This window comes from Panulirus ornatus, chromosome 62 (assembly GCF_036320965.1).
Source record: "Panulirus ornatus isolate Po-2019 chromosome 62, ASM3632096v1, whole genome shotgun sequence".
Lineage (NCBI taxonomy): Eukaryota > Metazoa > Arthropoda > Malacostraca > Decapoda > Palinuridae > Panulirus > Panulirus ornatus.
This window is the reverse complement of record NC_092285.1, coordinates 2,641,399-2,661,042: the sequence shown is the minus strand read 5'-3', so window position 1 is coordinate 2,661,042 and position 19,644 is coordinate 2,641,399. Positions and strand designations below refer to the sequence as shown.

At 39.6% G+C, this 19,644-nt stretch overlaps 1 protein-coding gene across 7 annotated transcripts in view; it reads left to right on the top strand.

Moving 5' to 3' along the window:
* LOC139745683 (serine/threonine-protein phosphatase 2A 56 kDa regulatory subunit delta isoform-like) overlaps positions 1–6,955 on the top strand; it is a 187,419-nt gene extending 180,464 nt beyond the window's left edge. For all 7 annotated transcript variants that reach the window (XM_071656100.1, XM_071656098.1, XM_071656097.1 and 4 more), the window contains exon 13: positions 44–6,955. In XM_071656100.1, the coding sequence (XP_071512201.1) occupies positions 44–196 (153 nt within the window). In that variant the 3' untranslated portion in view covers positions 197–6,955. The remainder of the gene's footprint in view (positions 1–43) is intronic.
* The last annotated feature ends 12,689 nt before the right edge of the window (positions 6,956–19,644 follow it).

Sequence of the window (19,644 nt, the reverse complement as noted above, 5' to 3'; positions counted from 1 at the left end):
ATATAACGTTTTGTAATGTATATTCACATTTCAAATTCTGCAGCAAGTAAAAAAGGTGCGTAATAAAGAAAAACCACTACTACGAAGGAAGAGTGAATTACCACATGATCAGTATACAATCAAGGCCTTGAGCGACCACAAGAGAGCAGATGATTATCTCACTACGTCCCCAGAGTTAGCTGCCACCACAAGCTAGATTATGACAGCTCTGACAGTATAACAAGGTGCCCAAGATAATCAGGAAGGTGATAGAATATTGACCAATGTTACTGGGATTGTTCAGTAACCCAGAGAGGTGGTAATGCAGAATGGTGCCGAAGTGATGTGTATGATTGTATTTCCTTGACTCAGGAGGTCATTAACTTATAAAGTTTTAATTTTGTGCCGAACACTATTCCAATGTCACTCAGCCTACCTAGCAAAGGAAAGAGTTAAGAGGAAAACATTTCACATATAAATAATTTTCAGCTTGTTTAGAACTGACTTGCTCCAGTTATCAAAAAAAAGTGAAGTGGAAATGACATTAATGAGAATTATATTAGTTTTCCACAACTAAACTAATGTCAAATGCATGTACCTAATGTTTAATGGATAAAGTGTCATGAGAAATTCAAGTTCATAGGTTGTATCCCATATTTTACATTCTGCTAAGGATTTTATATTTTCCAGATCAAAAATGAATCTTGAGCCAAACATATTCCATGATTGTGGTGATGTACAGTAGCACAGATTTTCTTATATTTTTAACATTTCCAAACTCATTTAATAACAGAAAACTCCAAAAGTCTTCACAATAAGGTTTGACTATGCACTTCTTTGTGGCTATCATGTTTGTTAGAAAAATATATTGAATTCATCATGTATGCAGTTGTCAGTATAGCAAATTATCAAACTCAGAGAATTTGAATCAAGGTTCAGATTGTAGTATTTCAGCCATACAAGACTCAAGAAACCAGGATTCTTATTATCAGAACATCAGGTTGATTGTTTATATGCACTTTTTTATGTAATCAAATTTATTTTAAAGTAGAACTGTGATGTCCTGTGTAATTAGAATTTTGGTTAAGTGCCAGAGAGTTGAGATATGATTGTATGGTTTTATATTAATGTGAACTGGGTACATATATTTCCTGTAGGTTTTGCCTCTCCAACCTAATAAGAACAAACAATATGTGGGCATGCCTGTTGAGCATCTTATGGGACATGTTTGAATGATCATACTACTTAACTATAAAGGAATATTTATCCTTTTGTGCAGCTATGGGCCATATCAGTATACTTGTTTGCCTCCTCTTGTGTGAATACTATCTGTATGTTACAGGGAGACTTTTATACTCTTGTTGCCCTGTGTCATGCATATTGAATGTGTTGAGTTCATTGCAGTGGTGTTAGGATTATGAATGAGTCACTTTTCCAGAAAGTAAGTGTACATGTTAAGTGTGAATTGCATCCAAATATTCAGGGATTGACCCACTGAAATATCATGGTATTTGTAAGTACCGGCACTGATTTGAAATGTGTTGACACATCTCCCTTATGCCTAAATTAACTTTGATTTAGTAATAGTGCTGGTAATTCAGTTTTAGGTTCCAATGAATGTTTGAGCATCTGAGCATGTCTTAGTGACATGAATGAAAGTCAAGTAAGTGCAGTTGTTCTGTATTTTTGTGTATGATATTAATGCATGTTAGATTAATTTTAAATGCCCATTTGTCATAGACATGCCCAAACACATTCTATTTTTTCCATAAAAAAGTATAAAGATAACTGAAAGATGTGTAGTGGTCAGACTCCATGTCAGCTGTTACCTATGATGAGAGGAGCAATCATAGATCTTATGTTGATTTCTCATAAAAGTTATTAGTTATTAATTTGAAGTGCATGTGAGCCATGATAGGTAATTTCCTAGGGTCAGCATCACTGTCACCTCATGTAGAAGAGTATTTATCATGATGAATATTCTTGTAAATGATATTAGTGTTATTCATGAGCTTAAAAGATATTGAAAGTCTTGTTTTACTGGACAGCTGTCAAGACACCTGAAATAACCTGATATAGATAGTACTGCAATGATTTAAGGATTAAAGTTTAGGTAATAAACATTTAACAGATAGTATTAGATGACTCATGTGGAATACTGTGGAATATGTTGTGTTAATATGTTCAAATAGTTATAACCAGAGTTTATTGAAAGGTTATGTTGTACCATATTTTTAGAAGTATAACTGCAGATCCCATTATATACTGATTTAGTGAATTTCTAATGAAATTGCCATAAATTGATATACAACCCAGGGCAAAGGAAGTACAGCCAGGTCTCCTTCACCATCATTGAATGTGTGCTTGTGTGTGCTGTACATAGTAGCAAAGGCCCTGATAATTGGTAGTGATTACCAAGCATTATGCGTGTATTATGATCATTGCATTAGGTCCTGCAGTAGTATTCCTGTGAGGCTTGTTTTGGTGTCACACTTAATCAGAGCTTTATTGATCTATTATCTCAGGCTCAGTTTATTGGTTCATCACTTATACTGAAAGTTGTGTCAACCAAAGGCCTGTGTAGTGAATGAGTGATGTGCTAACAGTGCTCTTTTGGTTGATCTTCCCTACATTTTCCTACACTATTTTTACACTTTATACCCTTGCCTTTCTTCTCCCAATTGTTAATTATTTCAGTAAGGACTGTGAAATGGAAATCCGAGCCTTAGTATGCATCTATTTTTAAGATTGCTCTTGCTTCTTTTTCTCTCCTTTGAATTACTTTCACTATAAAAAAAAAAATCTTGAATGCATGATGACGAGGGAACATAAGTCTTGGTAAGCATTTCTAGTAATTTTTTCTGCCCATTTCATGTTCCATGCCTAATTTAATTTTCACCTGAAATCACAGTCATTATGAAGGGGATCAGAGTAGTGATGATCCTGTTTTGGAGATGCTCTTGCCCAGTTTATATTTACCTCGTTTAACCACTACAACTTTGAATCTAAAACAGGGATTAGTGTTTTGAACCTCAAAAATGTGTAGCCAGTTTTTGATAATATTATATCATGTAAATTCTAATGTTCTAAAACCCATAATCATTATTATTATTTTTATTCATCATTATTGCATAAGCATTCATACCTTTACATATTCTGAAAGTGGTATTTAAAATTCTTACTGTTATCTCTTATACTGTGTATAAATGAGGAAAATAAGCTTCATATCACTCATTTATTTAATGGACAAGTTTTTGTTTTCCCCTCATAAACCCACCTCATCCTTGCTCCCCTCACTCCTCATCAGTTGGTCATCCTACCTCAAATTCATGTCATGGTATCATCATCCTTCACTACCTTGAGTGTATCCCAGGCACACGTCATATTATGTCATGAATGGCACATCTGAACTTTGTTGAATACTTCATAAAGACTTGATTCTTCATCCCAGCATAGTGGAGATCAGTTTTTATTGTAGTGTTATACAGAGGGCAGATCTGCTGTCCACATAACAGGATTTCTTGTAATAAAAACCTCTTAAACCACAGACCTATCACATCATCCCATTAAAGTTTTATTTCGGTGCTGTCTTACCGTAGTTGTTAGGAACCCGAGATGCTGTGAGATGATAATTATATAATATAAAAGGCTAACAGTAGTCAAGCCACTATGTATGATTAGGCTTTACTGGCAGTCACAATAAATGAGTAAGTGTATAAGTCTTGTAAAGACATGAACATGTATAATCTTTTGTTAGGTGGGTCTGAAGCAGTGTTAAGATATATCTCATTCTTGCTTATTCTATTTTTGAAAATATGAATGGACTATGACTCAGTTGCTTCCAAAGCTACCATTTCTATTTTGATAGTACGAGAACCTGCTCAATGTTTTTTCTTCAAGAAAACACAAAATGCTCCAGGTATAATGTGACCTAGAATTAGGTATGTTGGATTACAGTATGTGTAATATTTAAGCAACACTGAGGTAAGCCATTTGTGACCTTGGTAAATCTATAAGAAGCCAATTTTTTACATTGTAACTACCATTGCAGCACAGGTACCTTTTGTAGCCATGCAGCGGTGGCTGCTCATACTTTGTAGTCCCATTATCAACATTCATATTTGGTAAATTACTTCCATTTATTTCCTGCTGTTTGGAAACCATTGCATATTATGTGATGAGATCAGTGAGCACAGCCATTATTGGGTTGCCATTGGTGATAAGTTTACATAAAAATGTCAAATTAGCATCATGTTTTTGACATCATTGATAGTATAACATACTTAGTGGAAGCAACTAGGGTTTAACATCCTTTTCCATCCAGTCTTACACTAGAGACTGGTTGGTGAAGGCAGAGGAGTGCATTCCCGCAGAAAGACTTGTGACCTCTTGCCTTAGGTAGGCTTTTCTCTCTCTTTCTCTCTTTCTTTTTTCTTATTTTGTCATTTTGTTTAATTGTATAACATTCCAGGAACTGTAGTGTCATTTCTGAAGTGTACTAAGAGCTAAATTGATTACATTTTTTATTAAAGAAAGACTGAATGTGAGTGATTATTTATTAAGATATAGTTGTCACTTCTGAAGAAGTTCCTCACCAGTTTTAGGAAGTGGTCACCTCTCACTTATCCGTCCCACTTAATGCTGAAGTCAGGGCTAAAGGCGGAGAATGCCAAGTTAAATCTTTGCTCCTGTTTGTAAAATGATTTTTTATTTTTGAAGACTAGAAAGATGATTATAACTGATTAAAATGAACATGAACATTTATGCTGAAAAAATTAATGTCAGGTGGTGATAGCTCACAGGAACATCTGGATGGATTGGTACAAGGTGAGGTGGGAGGAGGTATTACTAGTTACTTGCTGTTCTTTTGAACTGCAATATTGCCATATTGTCTTAAATAGTATTGTGAACATAAATAGTGATGCATTTTTATATTACAAATATATTTGTAAATCTAACTCGAAAGAGTTATGATGTAATTGCATTTTACACTTTTAGTATGTGGTGCTGGTGGTAATGCAGATGCTGTAAAGTTTTCATTAAGAAAATCAGCTTCCTGAAGGTGACCTTTTACCCCCAGTTTGAATATAAATTTTCTCATTTTTAAGACTGTTTTCATAAGTAATTATGTATAAAAACAAAATTGTTCAAGACATCATGATTGCTCATGTTCTGTAAACAGTCAAAAAGTATACTTGCACATTCCAGTTATTGTGTGTCCCTCCCCCTTGTCTATCCCAGCCCCCAGTTCTTCCTACTTTTTTATTTTAAAACAGTTAACAAAAAGAAGAATAGGTCATCTTTCAGTAGAGTATAGAGATTAAATTCATTATCATTGATATATGGTGCATTGAGGCTAGAACATTGTTCAAAAAGTATTTGTATTGTAGAGAATTTTTTGTCTTTTCTTTTTTTCTTTTGTTTTCAAACACAATAGAACCTTAGATTACAAAGAGGAAAGTTCACGAAGGTAGTAAATAATCTGAAGTGTGCCTCCAGTCAAAACTTGCCAGGATGACAAGTCCTTCATTTGACTTCATTTTGGGAGCAGACACTTTTTCATCTTTTCATGATAGGTTAGTGTTACATCCATGAATCATAAGGGTGTCTTTAATGCTTGTAGCTCCTAAGTGTAAAGGGAGTGTAAACATATTAATACCTAGGTGCACATTCCATATGAACATCATGAATATGTCACACAAAAACAGATGCGTCATACTTAACATATCCTTTTGAGTTTTCATTTTTCTATTTTAGTCTATTTTTGCTTTACCTGTCTTCTTCTCTGTATATATCATATTTTAATGTTTACACTATTGATATGAGTGTATTTTGTATCCTTATTTTGCATATTTTCATGACAGTGTATGCTCCCAGTGCTTTATTCCTTTGCTCTCTGCTTCTTTCTATTATCTTTTCTGTCTTCCAACTTTTTTATTGTTTGTCAGTTTATTTAAATGGTAATACCAACATTTTCTGTTCAATGGAGCCCAGGTAAGGAGAGGTGACAGTAAACTTTAGCATTTCAGCATGCTTCCATTGATCAGCATACTCAGTCTTTTCTTCTAGATTATTGCTCAGATTTCCTGTGTGCTACTTGACACTTGACAGTTTCCTTCCCTCTTCTTTTGTTTGAGAAATTCATCACTAGTATCTATAATCATGTTTTGTTTTTTCATGAAAGTAGACTGTTTTCTTTTATTGTAACAGTACGACATTATCCTCAGTGCCTCTTTGCTGGTTTAAGAAAAGAAAGCCCTTTCAGATATTGTAAGCTTACTTTCTTGTGATGCTTTTTGAGAGTGGTAGAAAACAGTTAACAAACTAATGTAAAAAAGGAAAAATTGATCCATCAAGAATTGTGGCTGCTGCTTTTTTGCAGTAGAAAAGAGTATTTAAGTTAGTGGGTAAGGTCACTAATATGTTTGCTGAGATGAGTGCAAGAATGTAGTAGAATGACATTCTTTTCTCAAAACAGCTACTTCAAATTTACTGAAACAAAATTCATCATATGTTCATACAAGACCATTGATAGATGTATTGTATGCCAACTTCTGGTTGAGGCAAAGAGTAGGTATTATGTTGTGTAACAGATAATTTTGAGCTCTGTCATTTTTCCATGCTGCATTCTGTAGGAACAGGTAACATCTGTGGAAGTGGTACCCCTGATACTCCTGAAGTCTGGAGGATGAACTGTCTTTCATGTTCCATTGAATTACATTGTTCTGGTATTCAGTGATAGGCATAATCAAATACTGATGACACAAAATTTTACCTCATCTTTGGTCTCAACTACGTTCCCCTTTGGTGTTCCACCCCTGTGTTCTGTATATCATCATGCCATACCAACATGTCAGATCATTACTTATTTTGGTTTTTGTCATTCTTTTCCTTGATTTTTGTTTATAGAGTTGTATTATCTTTTTAAGTGTAAATGTGGACATAGAATATTAACAATAAATGATCTGCTATGGCAGCTTGTTGTTTTCTTTATTTTTTATGTAGTAAGCATTTATTTCAAAAGTTATGAAGAACCAAATATTTTATTTCAGCATCTGTTTAACCTTAATATTTTTTTTTTCCATGGATGCCTATCATTTGGCAGAATATTGGATATACAAGTAGTGGCTTTGGTCAATTGTCTGTACATCGGCTTCCATCTACCAATCATCATTAACCCTTTCACTGTTTTTATCTGTTAGATATTGCTGTCTGTTTTTGATCTCTTTTCAGGGGCATCAGCAGCTCAAGGCAATTGCAGAGAAATGTAGACTCAAAGTGAGAGGGTTTGATAGGGAGTTGTGGTTCATTACAAATAATAGCTATGGAATGACTACGAGTGGGTGTAGCCTTTCTGCATCTGTTTCTTGGCTCTACCTCGCTGATGCAGGGGATGGTAATGCTGTTTCTTGTGGGGCAGGTTGGTATCAGGAATGGATGAAGGCGAGCAAGTATGAATATGTAAATGTTTATATATGTATGTGTATGTATATGGTTTCGATGCATTATAAATGACTGCTAGAGACTGAGTGTGAATGAATGTGGCCTTTGTTGTCTTTTCCTAGCGCTACCTCGGGCACATGCAGGGGAAGGGGGTTTTCATTTCATATGTGGCAGGGTGGCAACAGGAATGAATAAAGGCAGAAAGTATGAATTATGTACATGTGTATATATGTATATGTCTATGTGTGTGTATATATATGTATACATTGAGATGTATAGGTATGTATATGTGCGTGTGCAGACGTTATGTATGTATATACATGTGTATGTGGGTGGGTTGGGCCATTCTTTCGTCTGTTTCCTTGTGCTACCTCGCTAACGCGGGAGACAGCAACAAAGTATGATAAATAAATGAAAAAATAGATATATAAATATTGGAAAGGATCACAATCTTGCGCGTGATCAACATATTCCTATGAGTCCCCGGTGCCACTTCACCCCACAAGAAACAGTATCGCTACCCTGTGCTTCAGCAAGGTAGCGCTAGGAAAACAGACAAAAAAGGCCACATTCATTCACACTCAGTCAAGCTGTCATGTGTAATGCACTGAAACCACAGCTCCCTATCCCTGCAGACCTTTCTATGGTTTACCCCAGACGTTTCACATGCTCTGGTTCAGCACGTTGACCCTGGTATACCACATTGTTCCAATTCACTCTTCCTTGCATGCCTCTCACCCTCCTGTATGTTCAGGCCCTGATTGCTCAAAATCTTTTTCACTCCATCCTTCCACCTCCAATTTGGTCTCCTGCTTCTTGTTCCCTCCACCCCTGACACATATATCTTTGTCAACTTTGCCTCAGTCATTCTCTCCATGTGTCCAAACCATTTCAACACCCTCTTCTGCTCTCAACCACATTCTTTTTCATAACCACACATCTCTCTTACCTTATCATTACTTACTTGATCATACCTCTTCATGACACATTGTCCTTAAACATTTCATTTCCAATACATCCACCCTCCTTTGTACAACCCTATCTATAGCCCATGCCTTGCAACCATATAATATTGTTGGAACTACTATTCCTTCACACATACCCATTTTTGCTCTCTTGAGATAACATTCTCTCCTTCCACACATTCTTCATTGCTCCCAGAACCTTTGCCCCCAACCCCACCCTGTGACTTGCTTCTGCCTCCATGTTTCCATTTGCTGCCAAGTCTACTCCCAGATATCTAAAACACTTCACTTCCTCCAGCCTTTCTCCATTCAAACTTACATCTCAATTAACATGTCCCTCAACCCTGCTGAACCTAATAACCTTGCTCTTATTCACATTTACTCTCAGCTTTCTCCTTTCACACACTTTTCCACACTCAGTCACCAACTTCTGCTGTTTCTCACTTGAATCAGCCACCAGTTGCTTTATCATCAGCAAACAGAAACTGATTCACTTCCCAGGTCCTTTCATCACCAACAGACTGCATACTCGCCCCTCTCTCCAAAACTCATGCATTTACCTCCCTAACCATCCCATCCATAAACAAACAAACATAGAGACATCACACACCCCTGCCACAGATGAACCCTTCCTGGGAACCAGTCACTCTCCTGTCTTCCTACTCGTACACGTGCCTTGCATCTTTGATAAAAACTTTTCACTGCTTGTAACAGCTTACCTCCCACACCATGTACTCTTAAGACATTCCACAAGCATCTCAGTCAACCTTATACCTTCTCCAGATCACATAAATGCCACATACAAACCCATCTGTTTTTCTAAATATTTCTCTCACATTCTTCAAAGCAAACACCTAATCCACACATCCTCTACCACTAATGAAACCACTCTGCTCCTCCCCAGTATGATGCTCTGTACATGCCCTGACCCTCTCAATCAATTCCCTTCTTTACAATTTTCCGAGGATACTCAATAAACTTATGCCTCTGTAGTTTGAACAATCATCTTTATCCCCTTTGCCTTTGTACAGTGGCACTATGCATGCATTCTGCCAATCATCATGCACTTCATGATCCATCCATACATACATTGAATATCCTTATCAATCAATCAACAACACAGTCACCCCCTTTTTTAATGAATTCCATTGCAAAACCATCCAAACCCACCACTTTGCTGGATTTCATCTTCTGCAAGGCTTTCACCACCTCAACTCTTAACCAAACCATTCTCCCTGACCTTCTCACTTCGCACACCACCCCAACCAAAACACCCTACATCTGTCACTCTGTCATCATACTCATTTAACAAACCTTCAAAATATTCACAACATCTCACTTCATCATTACCTGTTATCTCTTCTCCCCTTGCTCCCTCACTGATGTTCCCATTTGTTCTCTTGTCTTTTGCACGTTATTTACCTCCTCCCAAAACATCTTTTTAATCTCCCTGAAGTTAAATGATACTCTCTCTCCCCTATTCTCATTTGCCCTCTTTTTCAACTCTTCCACCTTCTTCTTGACCATCTGCCGCTTTCTTTTATACCTCTCCCAGTCATTTGCTCTCCTTCCTTGTAAGTATCATTCAAACACCTCTCTTTTCTCTTTCACTACCAACTTTACTTCTTCACCCCAACACTCACAAGTAACCCTTTCTAATTATTTATTCATATTTATGATAATTCCTGTTTCTCGCATCAGCGAGGTAGCGCCAGGGAACAGATGAAGAATGGCCCATCAACTCTCTTACACATATATGTACATAAATGCCCATACACGCACACATACATACATATACATATTAATATATACACATGTACATATGCATACAAAGACATTTACATATATACGCATGTATATATTCATACTTACTTCCCTTCCTCCATTCCTGGCACTACCCCACCCCACAGGAAACAGCATCGCTACCCCCTGTTTCAGCAAGGTAGTGCTAGGAAAACAGACAAAAAAGGCCACATTCCTATCAACATCCAGACCCCATAGACCTTTCCATGGTTTACCCCAGATGCTTCACATTCCCTGGTTCAATCATTGACAGCACGTCGACCCTGGTATACAACATTGTTCTAATTGATTTTATTCCTTGCACACCTTTCACCCTACTGTATATTCAGGCCCTGATCGCTCAAAATCTTTTTCACACCATCCTTCCACCTCCAATTTGGTCTCCCGCTTCTCCTTCCCTCCACACATACATCCTCTTTGTCAATCTTTCCTCACTCATCCTCTCCACGTGTCCAAACCATTTCAACACACCCTCTTCAGCTCTCTCAGCCACACACTTTTTATTACCACACATCTCTCTTACCCTTTCATTGCTTACTCTGTCAAACCACCTCGCACCACATGTTGTCCTCAAACACCTCATTTCCAGCACATCCACCCTCCTCAGCACAACCCCATCTATAGCCCATGCCTCGCAGCCACATAACATTGCTGGAACCACTATTCCTTCAAACATACCCATTTTTGCTCTCCAAGATAACGTTCTTGCCCTCCACACATTCTTCAACACAGAACCTTCGCCCCCTCCCCCACCCTGTGACTCACTTCCGCTTCCATGGTTCCATCCGCTGTATTCATTTATTTCTATATAGAGAGGGCAAATGAGAGTTGGGGTGAGAGAGTATCATTAAATTTTAGGGAGAATAAAAAGATGTTCTGGAAGGAGGTAAATAAAGTGCGTAAGACAAGGGAGCAAATGGGAACTTCAGTGAAGGGCGCAAATGGGGAGGTGATAACAAGTAGTGGTGATGTGAGAAGGAGATGGAGTGAGTATTTTGAAGGTTTGTTGAATGTGTTTGATGATAGAGTGGCATATGTAGGGTGTTTTGGTCGAGGTGGTGTACAAAGTGAGAGGGTTAGGGAAAATGATTTGGTAAACAGAGAAGAGGTAGTAAAAGCTTTGCGGAAGATGAAAGCCAGCAAGGCAGCAGGTTTGGATGGTATTGCAGTGGAATCTATTAAAAAAGGGGGTGACTGTATTGTTGACTGGTTGGTAAGGTTATTTAATGTATGTATGACTCATGGTGAGGTGCCTGAGGATTGGCGGAGTGCGTGCATAGTGCCATTGTACAAAGGCAAAGGGGATAAGAGTGAGTGCTCAAATTACCGAGGTATAAGTTTGTTGAGTATTCCTGGTAAATTATTTTTTTTTTTTTTTTTTTTTTTTTTTTTTATACTTTGTCGCTGTCTCCCGCGTTTGCGAGGTAGCGCAAGGAAACAGACGAAAGAAATGGCCCAACCCCCCCATACACATGTATATACATACGTCCACACACGCAAATATACATACCTACACAGCTTTCCATGGTTTACCCCAGACGCTTCACATGCCCTGATTCAATCCACTGACAGCACGTCAACCCCGGTATACCACATCGCTCCAATTCACTCTATTCCTTGCCCTCCTTTCACCCTCCTGCATGTTCAGGCCCCGATCACACAAAATCTTTTTCACTCCATCTTTCCACCTCCAATTTGGTCTCCCTCTTCTCCTCGTTCCCTCCACCTCCGACACATATATCCTCTTGGTCAATCTTTCCTCACTCATTCTCTCCATGTGCCCAAACCACTTCAAAACACCCTCTTCTGCTCTCTCAACCACGCTCTTTTTATTTCCTGGTAAATTATATGGGAGGGTATTGATTGAGAGGGTGAAGGCATGTACAGAGCATCAGATTGGGGAAGAGCAGTGTGGTTTCAGAAGTGGTAGAGGATGTGTGGATCAGGTGTTTCCTTTGAAGAATGTATGTGAGAAATACTTAGAAAAGCAAATGGATTTGTATGTGGCATTTATGGATCTGGAGAAGGCATATGATAGAGTTGATAGAGATGCTCTGTGGAAGGTATTAAGAATATATGGTGTGGGAGGCAAGTTGTTAGAAGCAGTGAAAAGTTTTTATCGAGGATGTAAGGCATGTGTACGTGTAGGAAGAGAGGAAAGTGATTGGTTCTCAGTGAATGTAGGTTTGCGGCAGGGGTGTGTGATGTCTCCATGGTTGTTTAATTTGTTTATGGATGGGGTTGTTAGGGAGGTGAATGCAAGAGTTTTGGAAAGATGGGCAAGTATGAAGTCTGTTGGGGATGAGAGAGCTTGGGAAGTGAGTCAGTTGTTGTTCGCTGATGATACAGCGCTGGTGGCTGATTCATGTGAGAAACTGCAGAAGCTGGTGACTGAGTTTGGTAAAGTGTGTGAAAGAAGAAAGTTAAGAGTAAATGTGAATAAGAGCAAGGTTATTAGTTACAGTAGGGTTGAGGGTCAAGTCAATTGGGAGGTAAGTTTGAATGGAGAAAAACTGGAGGAAGTAAAGTGTTTTAGATATCTGGGAGTGGATCTGGCAGCGGATGGAACCATGGAAGTGGAAGTGGATCATAGGGTGGGGGAGGGGGCGAAAATCCTGGGAGCCTTGAAGAATGTGTGGAAGTCGAGAACATTATCTCGGAAAGCAAAAATGGGTATGTTTGAAGGAATAGTGGTTCCAACAATGTTGTATGGTTGCGAGGCGTGGGCTATGGATAGAGTTGTGCGCAGGAGGATGGATGTGCTGGAAATGAGATGTTTGAGGACAATGTGTGGTGTGAGGTGGTTTGATCGAGTAAGTAACGTAAGGGTAAGAGAGATGTGTGGAAATAAAAAGAGTGTGGTTGAGAGAGCAGAAGAGGGTGTTTTGAAATGGTTTGGGCACATGGAGAGAATGAGTGACGAAAGATTGACCAAGAGGATATATGTGTCAGAGGTGGAGGGAACGAGAAGTGGGAGACCAAATTGGAGGTGGAAAGATGGAGTGAAAAAGATTTTGTGTGATCGGGGCCTGAACATGCAGGAGGGTGAAAGGAGGGCAAGGAATAGAGTGAATTGCATCGATGTGGTATACCGGGGTTGACGTGCTGTCAGTGGATTGAATCAGGGCATGTGAAGCGTCTGGGGTAAACCATGGAAAGCTGTGTAGGTATGTATATTTGCGTGTGTGGACGTATGTATATACATGTGTATGGGGGTGGGTTGGGCCATTTCTTTCGTCTGTTTCCTTGCGCTACCTCGCAAACACGGGAGACAGCGACAAAGCAAAAAATATATATATATATATATATATATATATATATATATATATATATATATATATATATTTATCTTTTAAACTATTTGCCATTTCCCGCATTAGCGAGGTAGCGTTAAAAACAGAGGACTGGGCCTTTGTGGAATATCCTCACCTGGCCCCCCCTCTGTTCCTTCTTTTGAAAAAAAAAAAAAAAAGTGTGGTTGAGAGAGCAGAAGAGGGTGTTTTGAAATGGTTTGGTCACATGGAGAGAATGAGTGAGGAAAGATTGACCAAGAGGATATATGTGTCACAGGTGGAGGGAACGGGAAGTGGGAGACCAAATTGGAGGTGAAAAATGGAGTGAAAAAGATGTTGAGTGATCGGGGCCTGAACATGCTGGAGGGTGAAAGGTGTCCAAGGAATAGCAAATAAGATATGAATATATATATATATATATATTTATATTTTATTTATTTTGCTTTGTCGCTGTCTCCCACATTAGCGAGGTGGCGCAGGGAAACAGACGAAACGATGGCCCAACCCACCCACATACACATGTATATACATACACGTCCACACACGCAAATATACATACCTATACATCTCAATGTACACATATATATATATATATACACACACAGACATATACATAAATACACATGTGCATAATTCATACTGTCTGCCTTTATTTATTCCCATCACCACCTCTCCACACATGAAATGACAACCCCTTCCCCCTGCATGCGTGCGAGGTAGCGCTAGGACAAGGCAACAAAGGCCACATTCATTCACACTCACTCTCTAACTGTCATGTATAATGCACCAAAACCACAGCTCCCCTTCCACATCCGGGCCCCACAAAACTTTCCATGGTTTACCCCAGACACTTCACATCCCCTGGTTCAATCCATTGACAGCACGTCGACCCCGGTATACCATATTGTTCCAGTTCACTCTATTCCTTGCACATTTTTCACCCTCCTGACTGTTCAGGTCCCGATCGCTCAAAATCTTTTTCATTCCATCCTTCCATCTCCAATTTGGTCTCCCACTTCTTGTTCCCTCCACCTCTGACACATATATCGTCTTGGTCAATCTTTCCTCACTCATTCTCTCCATGTGACTAAACCGTTTCAATACACCCTCTTCCGCTCTCTCAACAATGCATTACCTAACCTAACTTAACCATATATATATATTTATTTTTTTTATTTCTTTTGCTTTGTCGCTGTTTTCCACGTTAGCGAGGTAGCACAAGGAAACAGACAAAAGAATGGCGCAACCCACCCACATACACTAGTATATACATACACGTCCACGCACGCAAATATACATACCTATACATCTCAACGTATACATATATACACACACAGACATATACATATATACACATGTACATCATTCTTACTGTCTGCATTTATTCATTCCCATTGCCACCACGCCACACATGAAATAACAACCCCCTCATGTGTGCGAGGTAGCGCTAAGAAAGGACAACAAAGGCCACATTCGTTCACACTCAGTCTCTAGCTGTCAAGTAATAATGCACCGAAACCACAGCTCCCTTTCCACATCCAGGCCCCACAGAACTTTCCATAGTGTGCCCCAGACGCTTCACATTCCCTGGTTCAATCCATTGACAGCACGTCAACCCTGGTATAACACATCGTTCCAATTCACTCTATTCCTTGCCTGCCTTTCACCCTCCTGCATGTTCAGGCCCCGATCACTCAAAATCTTTTTCACTCCATCTTTCCACCTGCAATTTGGTCTCCCACTTCTCCTCGTTCCCTCCACCTCTGACACATATATCCTCTTGGTCAACCCCATCCATAAACAAATTAAACAACCAAGGAGACATCACCTCCCTGCCGTTAACTTGCATTCACTGAGAACCAATCACTTTCCTCTCTGCCTACACGTACACATGCCTTACATCCTCGATAAAAACTTTTCACTGCTTCTAATAACTTGCCTCCCACACCATATGTTCTTAATATCTTCCACAGAGCATCTCTATCAACTCTTATCATATGCCTTCTCTAGATCCATAAATGCTACATACAAATCCATTTGCTTTTCTAAGTATTTCTCACATACATTCTTCAAAGCAAACACATCCTCTACCACTTCTGAAACCACACTGCTCTTCCCCAATCTGATGCTCTGTACATGCCTTCACCCTCTCAATCAATACCCTCCCATATAACTTCCCAGGAATACTCAACAAACTTATACATCTGTAATTTAAGCACTCACTTTTATCTCCTTTGCCTTTGTACAATGGCACTATGCAAGCATTCCACCAATCCTCAGGCACCTCACCATGAGTCATACATACATTAAAAAACCTTACCAACCAGTCAACAATACAGTCACCCCCTTTTTTAATAAATTCCACTGCAATACCATCCAAACCCACTGCCTTACCAGCTTTCATCTTCCGCAAAGCTTTTACTACCTCTTCTCTGATTGCCAAATCATTTTCCCTAACCCTCTCACTTTGCACACCACCTCGACCAAAACACCCTATATCTGCCACTCTATCATCGAACACACTCAAGAAACCTTCAAAATATTCACTCCATCTCCTTCTCACATCATCACTACTTGTTATTACCTCCCATTAGCCCCCTTGTCTTACGCACTTTATTTACCTCCCTCCAAATCATCTTTTTATTCTCCCTAAAATTTAATGATACTCTCTCACCCCAACTCTCATTTGCCCTCTTTTTCACCTCTTGCACCTTTCTTTTGACCTCCTACCTCTTTCTTTTATACATCTCCCTGTCATTTGCATTATTTCCCTGCAAAAATCGTCCAAATGCCTCTCTCTTCTCTTTCACTAATAATCTTACTTCTTCATCCCACCACTCACTACCCTTTCTAATCAACCCACCTCCCACGCTTCTCATGCCACAAGCATCTTTTGCACGAGCCATCACTGCTTCCCTAAATACATCCCATTCCTCCCCCCACTCCCCTTACCTCCTTTGCTCTCACCTTTTTCCATTCTGTACTCAGTCTCTCCTGGTACTTCCTCACACAAGTCTCCTTCCCAAGCTCAGGGAGAATAAAAAGATGTTCTGGAAGGAGGTAAATAAAGTGCGTAAGAAAGGGAGCAAATGGGAACTTCAGTGAAGGGCGCAAATGGGGAGGTGATAACAAGTAGTGGTGATGTGAGAAGGAGATGGAGTGAGTATTTTGAAGGTTTGTTGAATGTGTTTGATGATAGAGTGGCAGATATAGGGTGTTTTGGTCGAGGTGGTGTGCAAAGTGCGAGGGTTAGGGAAAATGAGTTGGTAAACAGAGAAGAGGTAGTAAAAGCTTTGCGGAAGATGAAAGCCGGCAAGGCAGCAGGTTTGGATGGTATTGCAGTGGAATTTATTAAAAAAGGGGGTGACTGTATTGTTGACTGGTTGGTAAGGTTATTTAATGTATGCATGCCTCATGGTGAGGTGCCTGAGGATTGGCGGAATGCGTGCATAGTGCCATTGTACAAAGGCAAAGGGGATAAGAGTGAGTGCTCAAATTACAGAGGTATAAGTTTGTTGAGTATTCCTGGCAAATTATATGGGAGGGTATTGATTGAGAGGGTGAAGGCATGTACAGAGCATCAGATTGGGGAAGAGCAGTGTGGTTTCAGAAGTGGTAGAGGATGTGTGGATCAGGTGTTTGCTTTGAAGAATGTATGTGAGAAATACTTAGAAAAGCAAATGGATTTGTATGTAGCATTTATGGATCTGGAGAAGGCATATGATAGAGTTGATAGAGATGCTCTGTGGAAGGTATTAAGAATATATGGTGTGGAAGGCAAGTTGTTAGAAGCAGTGAAAAGTTTTTATCGAGGATGTAAGGCATGTGTACGTGTAGGAAGAGAGGAAAGTGATTGGTTCTCAGTGAATGTAGGTTTGCGGCAGGGGTGTGTGATGTCTCCATGGTTGTTTAATTTGTTTATGGATGGGGTTGTTAGGGAGGTGAATGCAAGAGTTTTGGAAAGAGGGGCAAGTATGAAGTCTGTTGGGGATGAGAGAGCTTGGGAAGTGAGTCAGTTGTTGTTCGCTGATGATACAGCGCTGGTGGCTGATTCATGTGAGAAACTGCAGAAGCTGGTGACTGAGTTTGGTAAAGTGTGTGAAAGAAGAAAGTTAAGAGTAAATGTGAATAAGAGCAAGGTTATTAGGTACAGTAGGGTTGAGGGTCAATTCAATTGGGAGGTGAGTTTGAATGGAGAAAAACTGGAGGAAGTGAAGTGTTTTAGATATCTGGGAGTGGATCTGGCAGCGGATGGAAACATGGAAGCGGAAGTGGATCATAGGGTGGGGGAGGGGGCGAAAATTCTGGTAGTCTTGAAGAATGTGTGGAAGTCGAAAACATTATCTCGGAAAGCAAAAATGGGTATGTTTGAAGGAATAGTGGTTCCAACAGTGTTGTATGGTTGCGAGGCGTGGACTATGGATAGAGTTGTGCGCAGGAGGATGGATGTGCTGGAAATGAGATGTTTGAGGACAATGTGTGGTGTGAGGTGGTTTGATCGAGTAAGTAACGTAAGGGTAAGAGAGATGTGTGGAAATAAAAAGAGCGTGGTTGAGAGAGCAGAAGAGGGTGTTTTGAAATGGTTTGGTCACATGGAGAGAATGAGTGAGGAAAGATTGACCAAGAGGATATATGTGTCGGAGGTGGAGGGAACGAGGAGAAGAGGGAGACCAAATTGGAGGTGGAAAGATGGAGTGAAAAAGATTTTGTATGATTGGGGCCTGAACATGCAGGAGGGTGAAAGGAGGGCAAAGAATAGAGTGAATTGGAGCGATTTGGTATACCGGGGTTGACATGCTGTCAGTGGATTGAATCAAGGCATGTGTATTGGGGTGGGTTGGGCCATTTCTTTCGTCTGTTTCCTTGCGCTACCTCGCAAACGCGGGAGACAGCGACAAAGCAAAAAAATATATATATATATATATATATTTTTTTTTTTTTTTTTTTTTTTTTTTTTATACTTTGTCGCTGTCTCCCGCGTTTGCGAGGTAGCGCAAGGAAACAGACGAAAGAAATGGCCCAACCCCCCCCCCCATACACATGTATATACATACGTCCACACACGCAAATATACATACCTACACAGCTTTCCATGGTTTACCCCAGACGCTTCACATGCCTTGATTCAATCCACTGACAGCACGTCAGCCCCGGTATACCACATCGCTCCAATTCACTCTATTCCTTGCCCTCCTTTCACCCTCCTGCATGTTCAGGCCCCGATCACACAAAATCTTTTTCACTCCATCTTTCCACCTCCAATTTGGTCTCCCTCTTCTCCTTGTTCCCTCCACCTCCGACACATATATCCTCTTGGTCAATCTTTCCTCACTCATCCTATCCATGTGCCCAAACCACTTCAAAACACCCTCTTCTGCTCTCTCAACCACGCTCTTTTTATTTCCACACATCTCTCTTACCCTTACGTTACTCACTCGATCAAACCACCTCACACCACACATATATATATATATATATATATGGGGCCTTTGTTGTCTTTCCCTAGTGCTACTTCGCACACATGAGGGGGGAGGGGGATGGTATTCCATGTGTGGCGAGGTGGCAATGGGAATGAATAAAGGCAGACAGTGTGAATTGTGTGCATGGGTATATATGTATGTGTCTGTGTGTGTATATATATGTGTACATTGAGATGTATAGGTATGTATATTTGCGTGTGTGGACGTGTATGTATATACAATGTGTATGGGGGCGGGTTGTGCCATTTCTTTCGTCTGTTTCCTTGCACTACCTCGCAAGCGCAGGAGACAGCGACAAAGCAAAAGAAAAAAAAAAAAAAAATATATATATATATATATATATATATATATATATATATATATATATGGTTGTTTAATTTGTTTAAACAACCATATATATATATATATATATATATATATATATATATATATATATTTTTTTTTTTCTTTTGCTTTGTTGCTGTCTCCTGCGCTTGCGAGGTAGTGCAAGGAAACAGACGAAAGAAATGGCACAACCCGCCCCCAATGGATTTGTATGTAGCATTTATGGATCTGGAGAAGGCATATGATAGAGTTGATAGAGATGCTCTGTGGAAGGTATTAAGAATATATGGTGTGGGAGGCAAGTTGTTAGAAGCAGTGAAAAGTTTTTATCGAGGATGTAAGGCATGTGTACGTGTA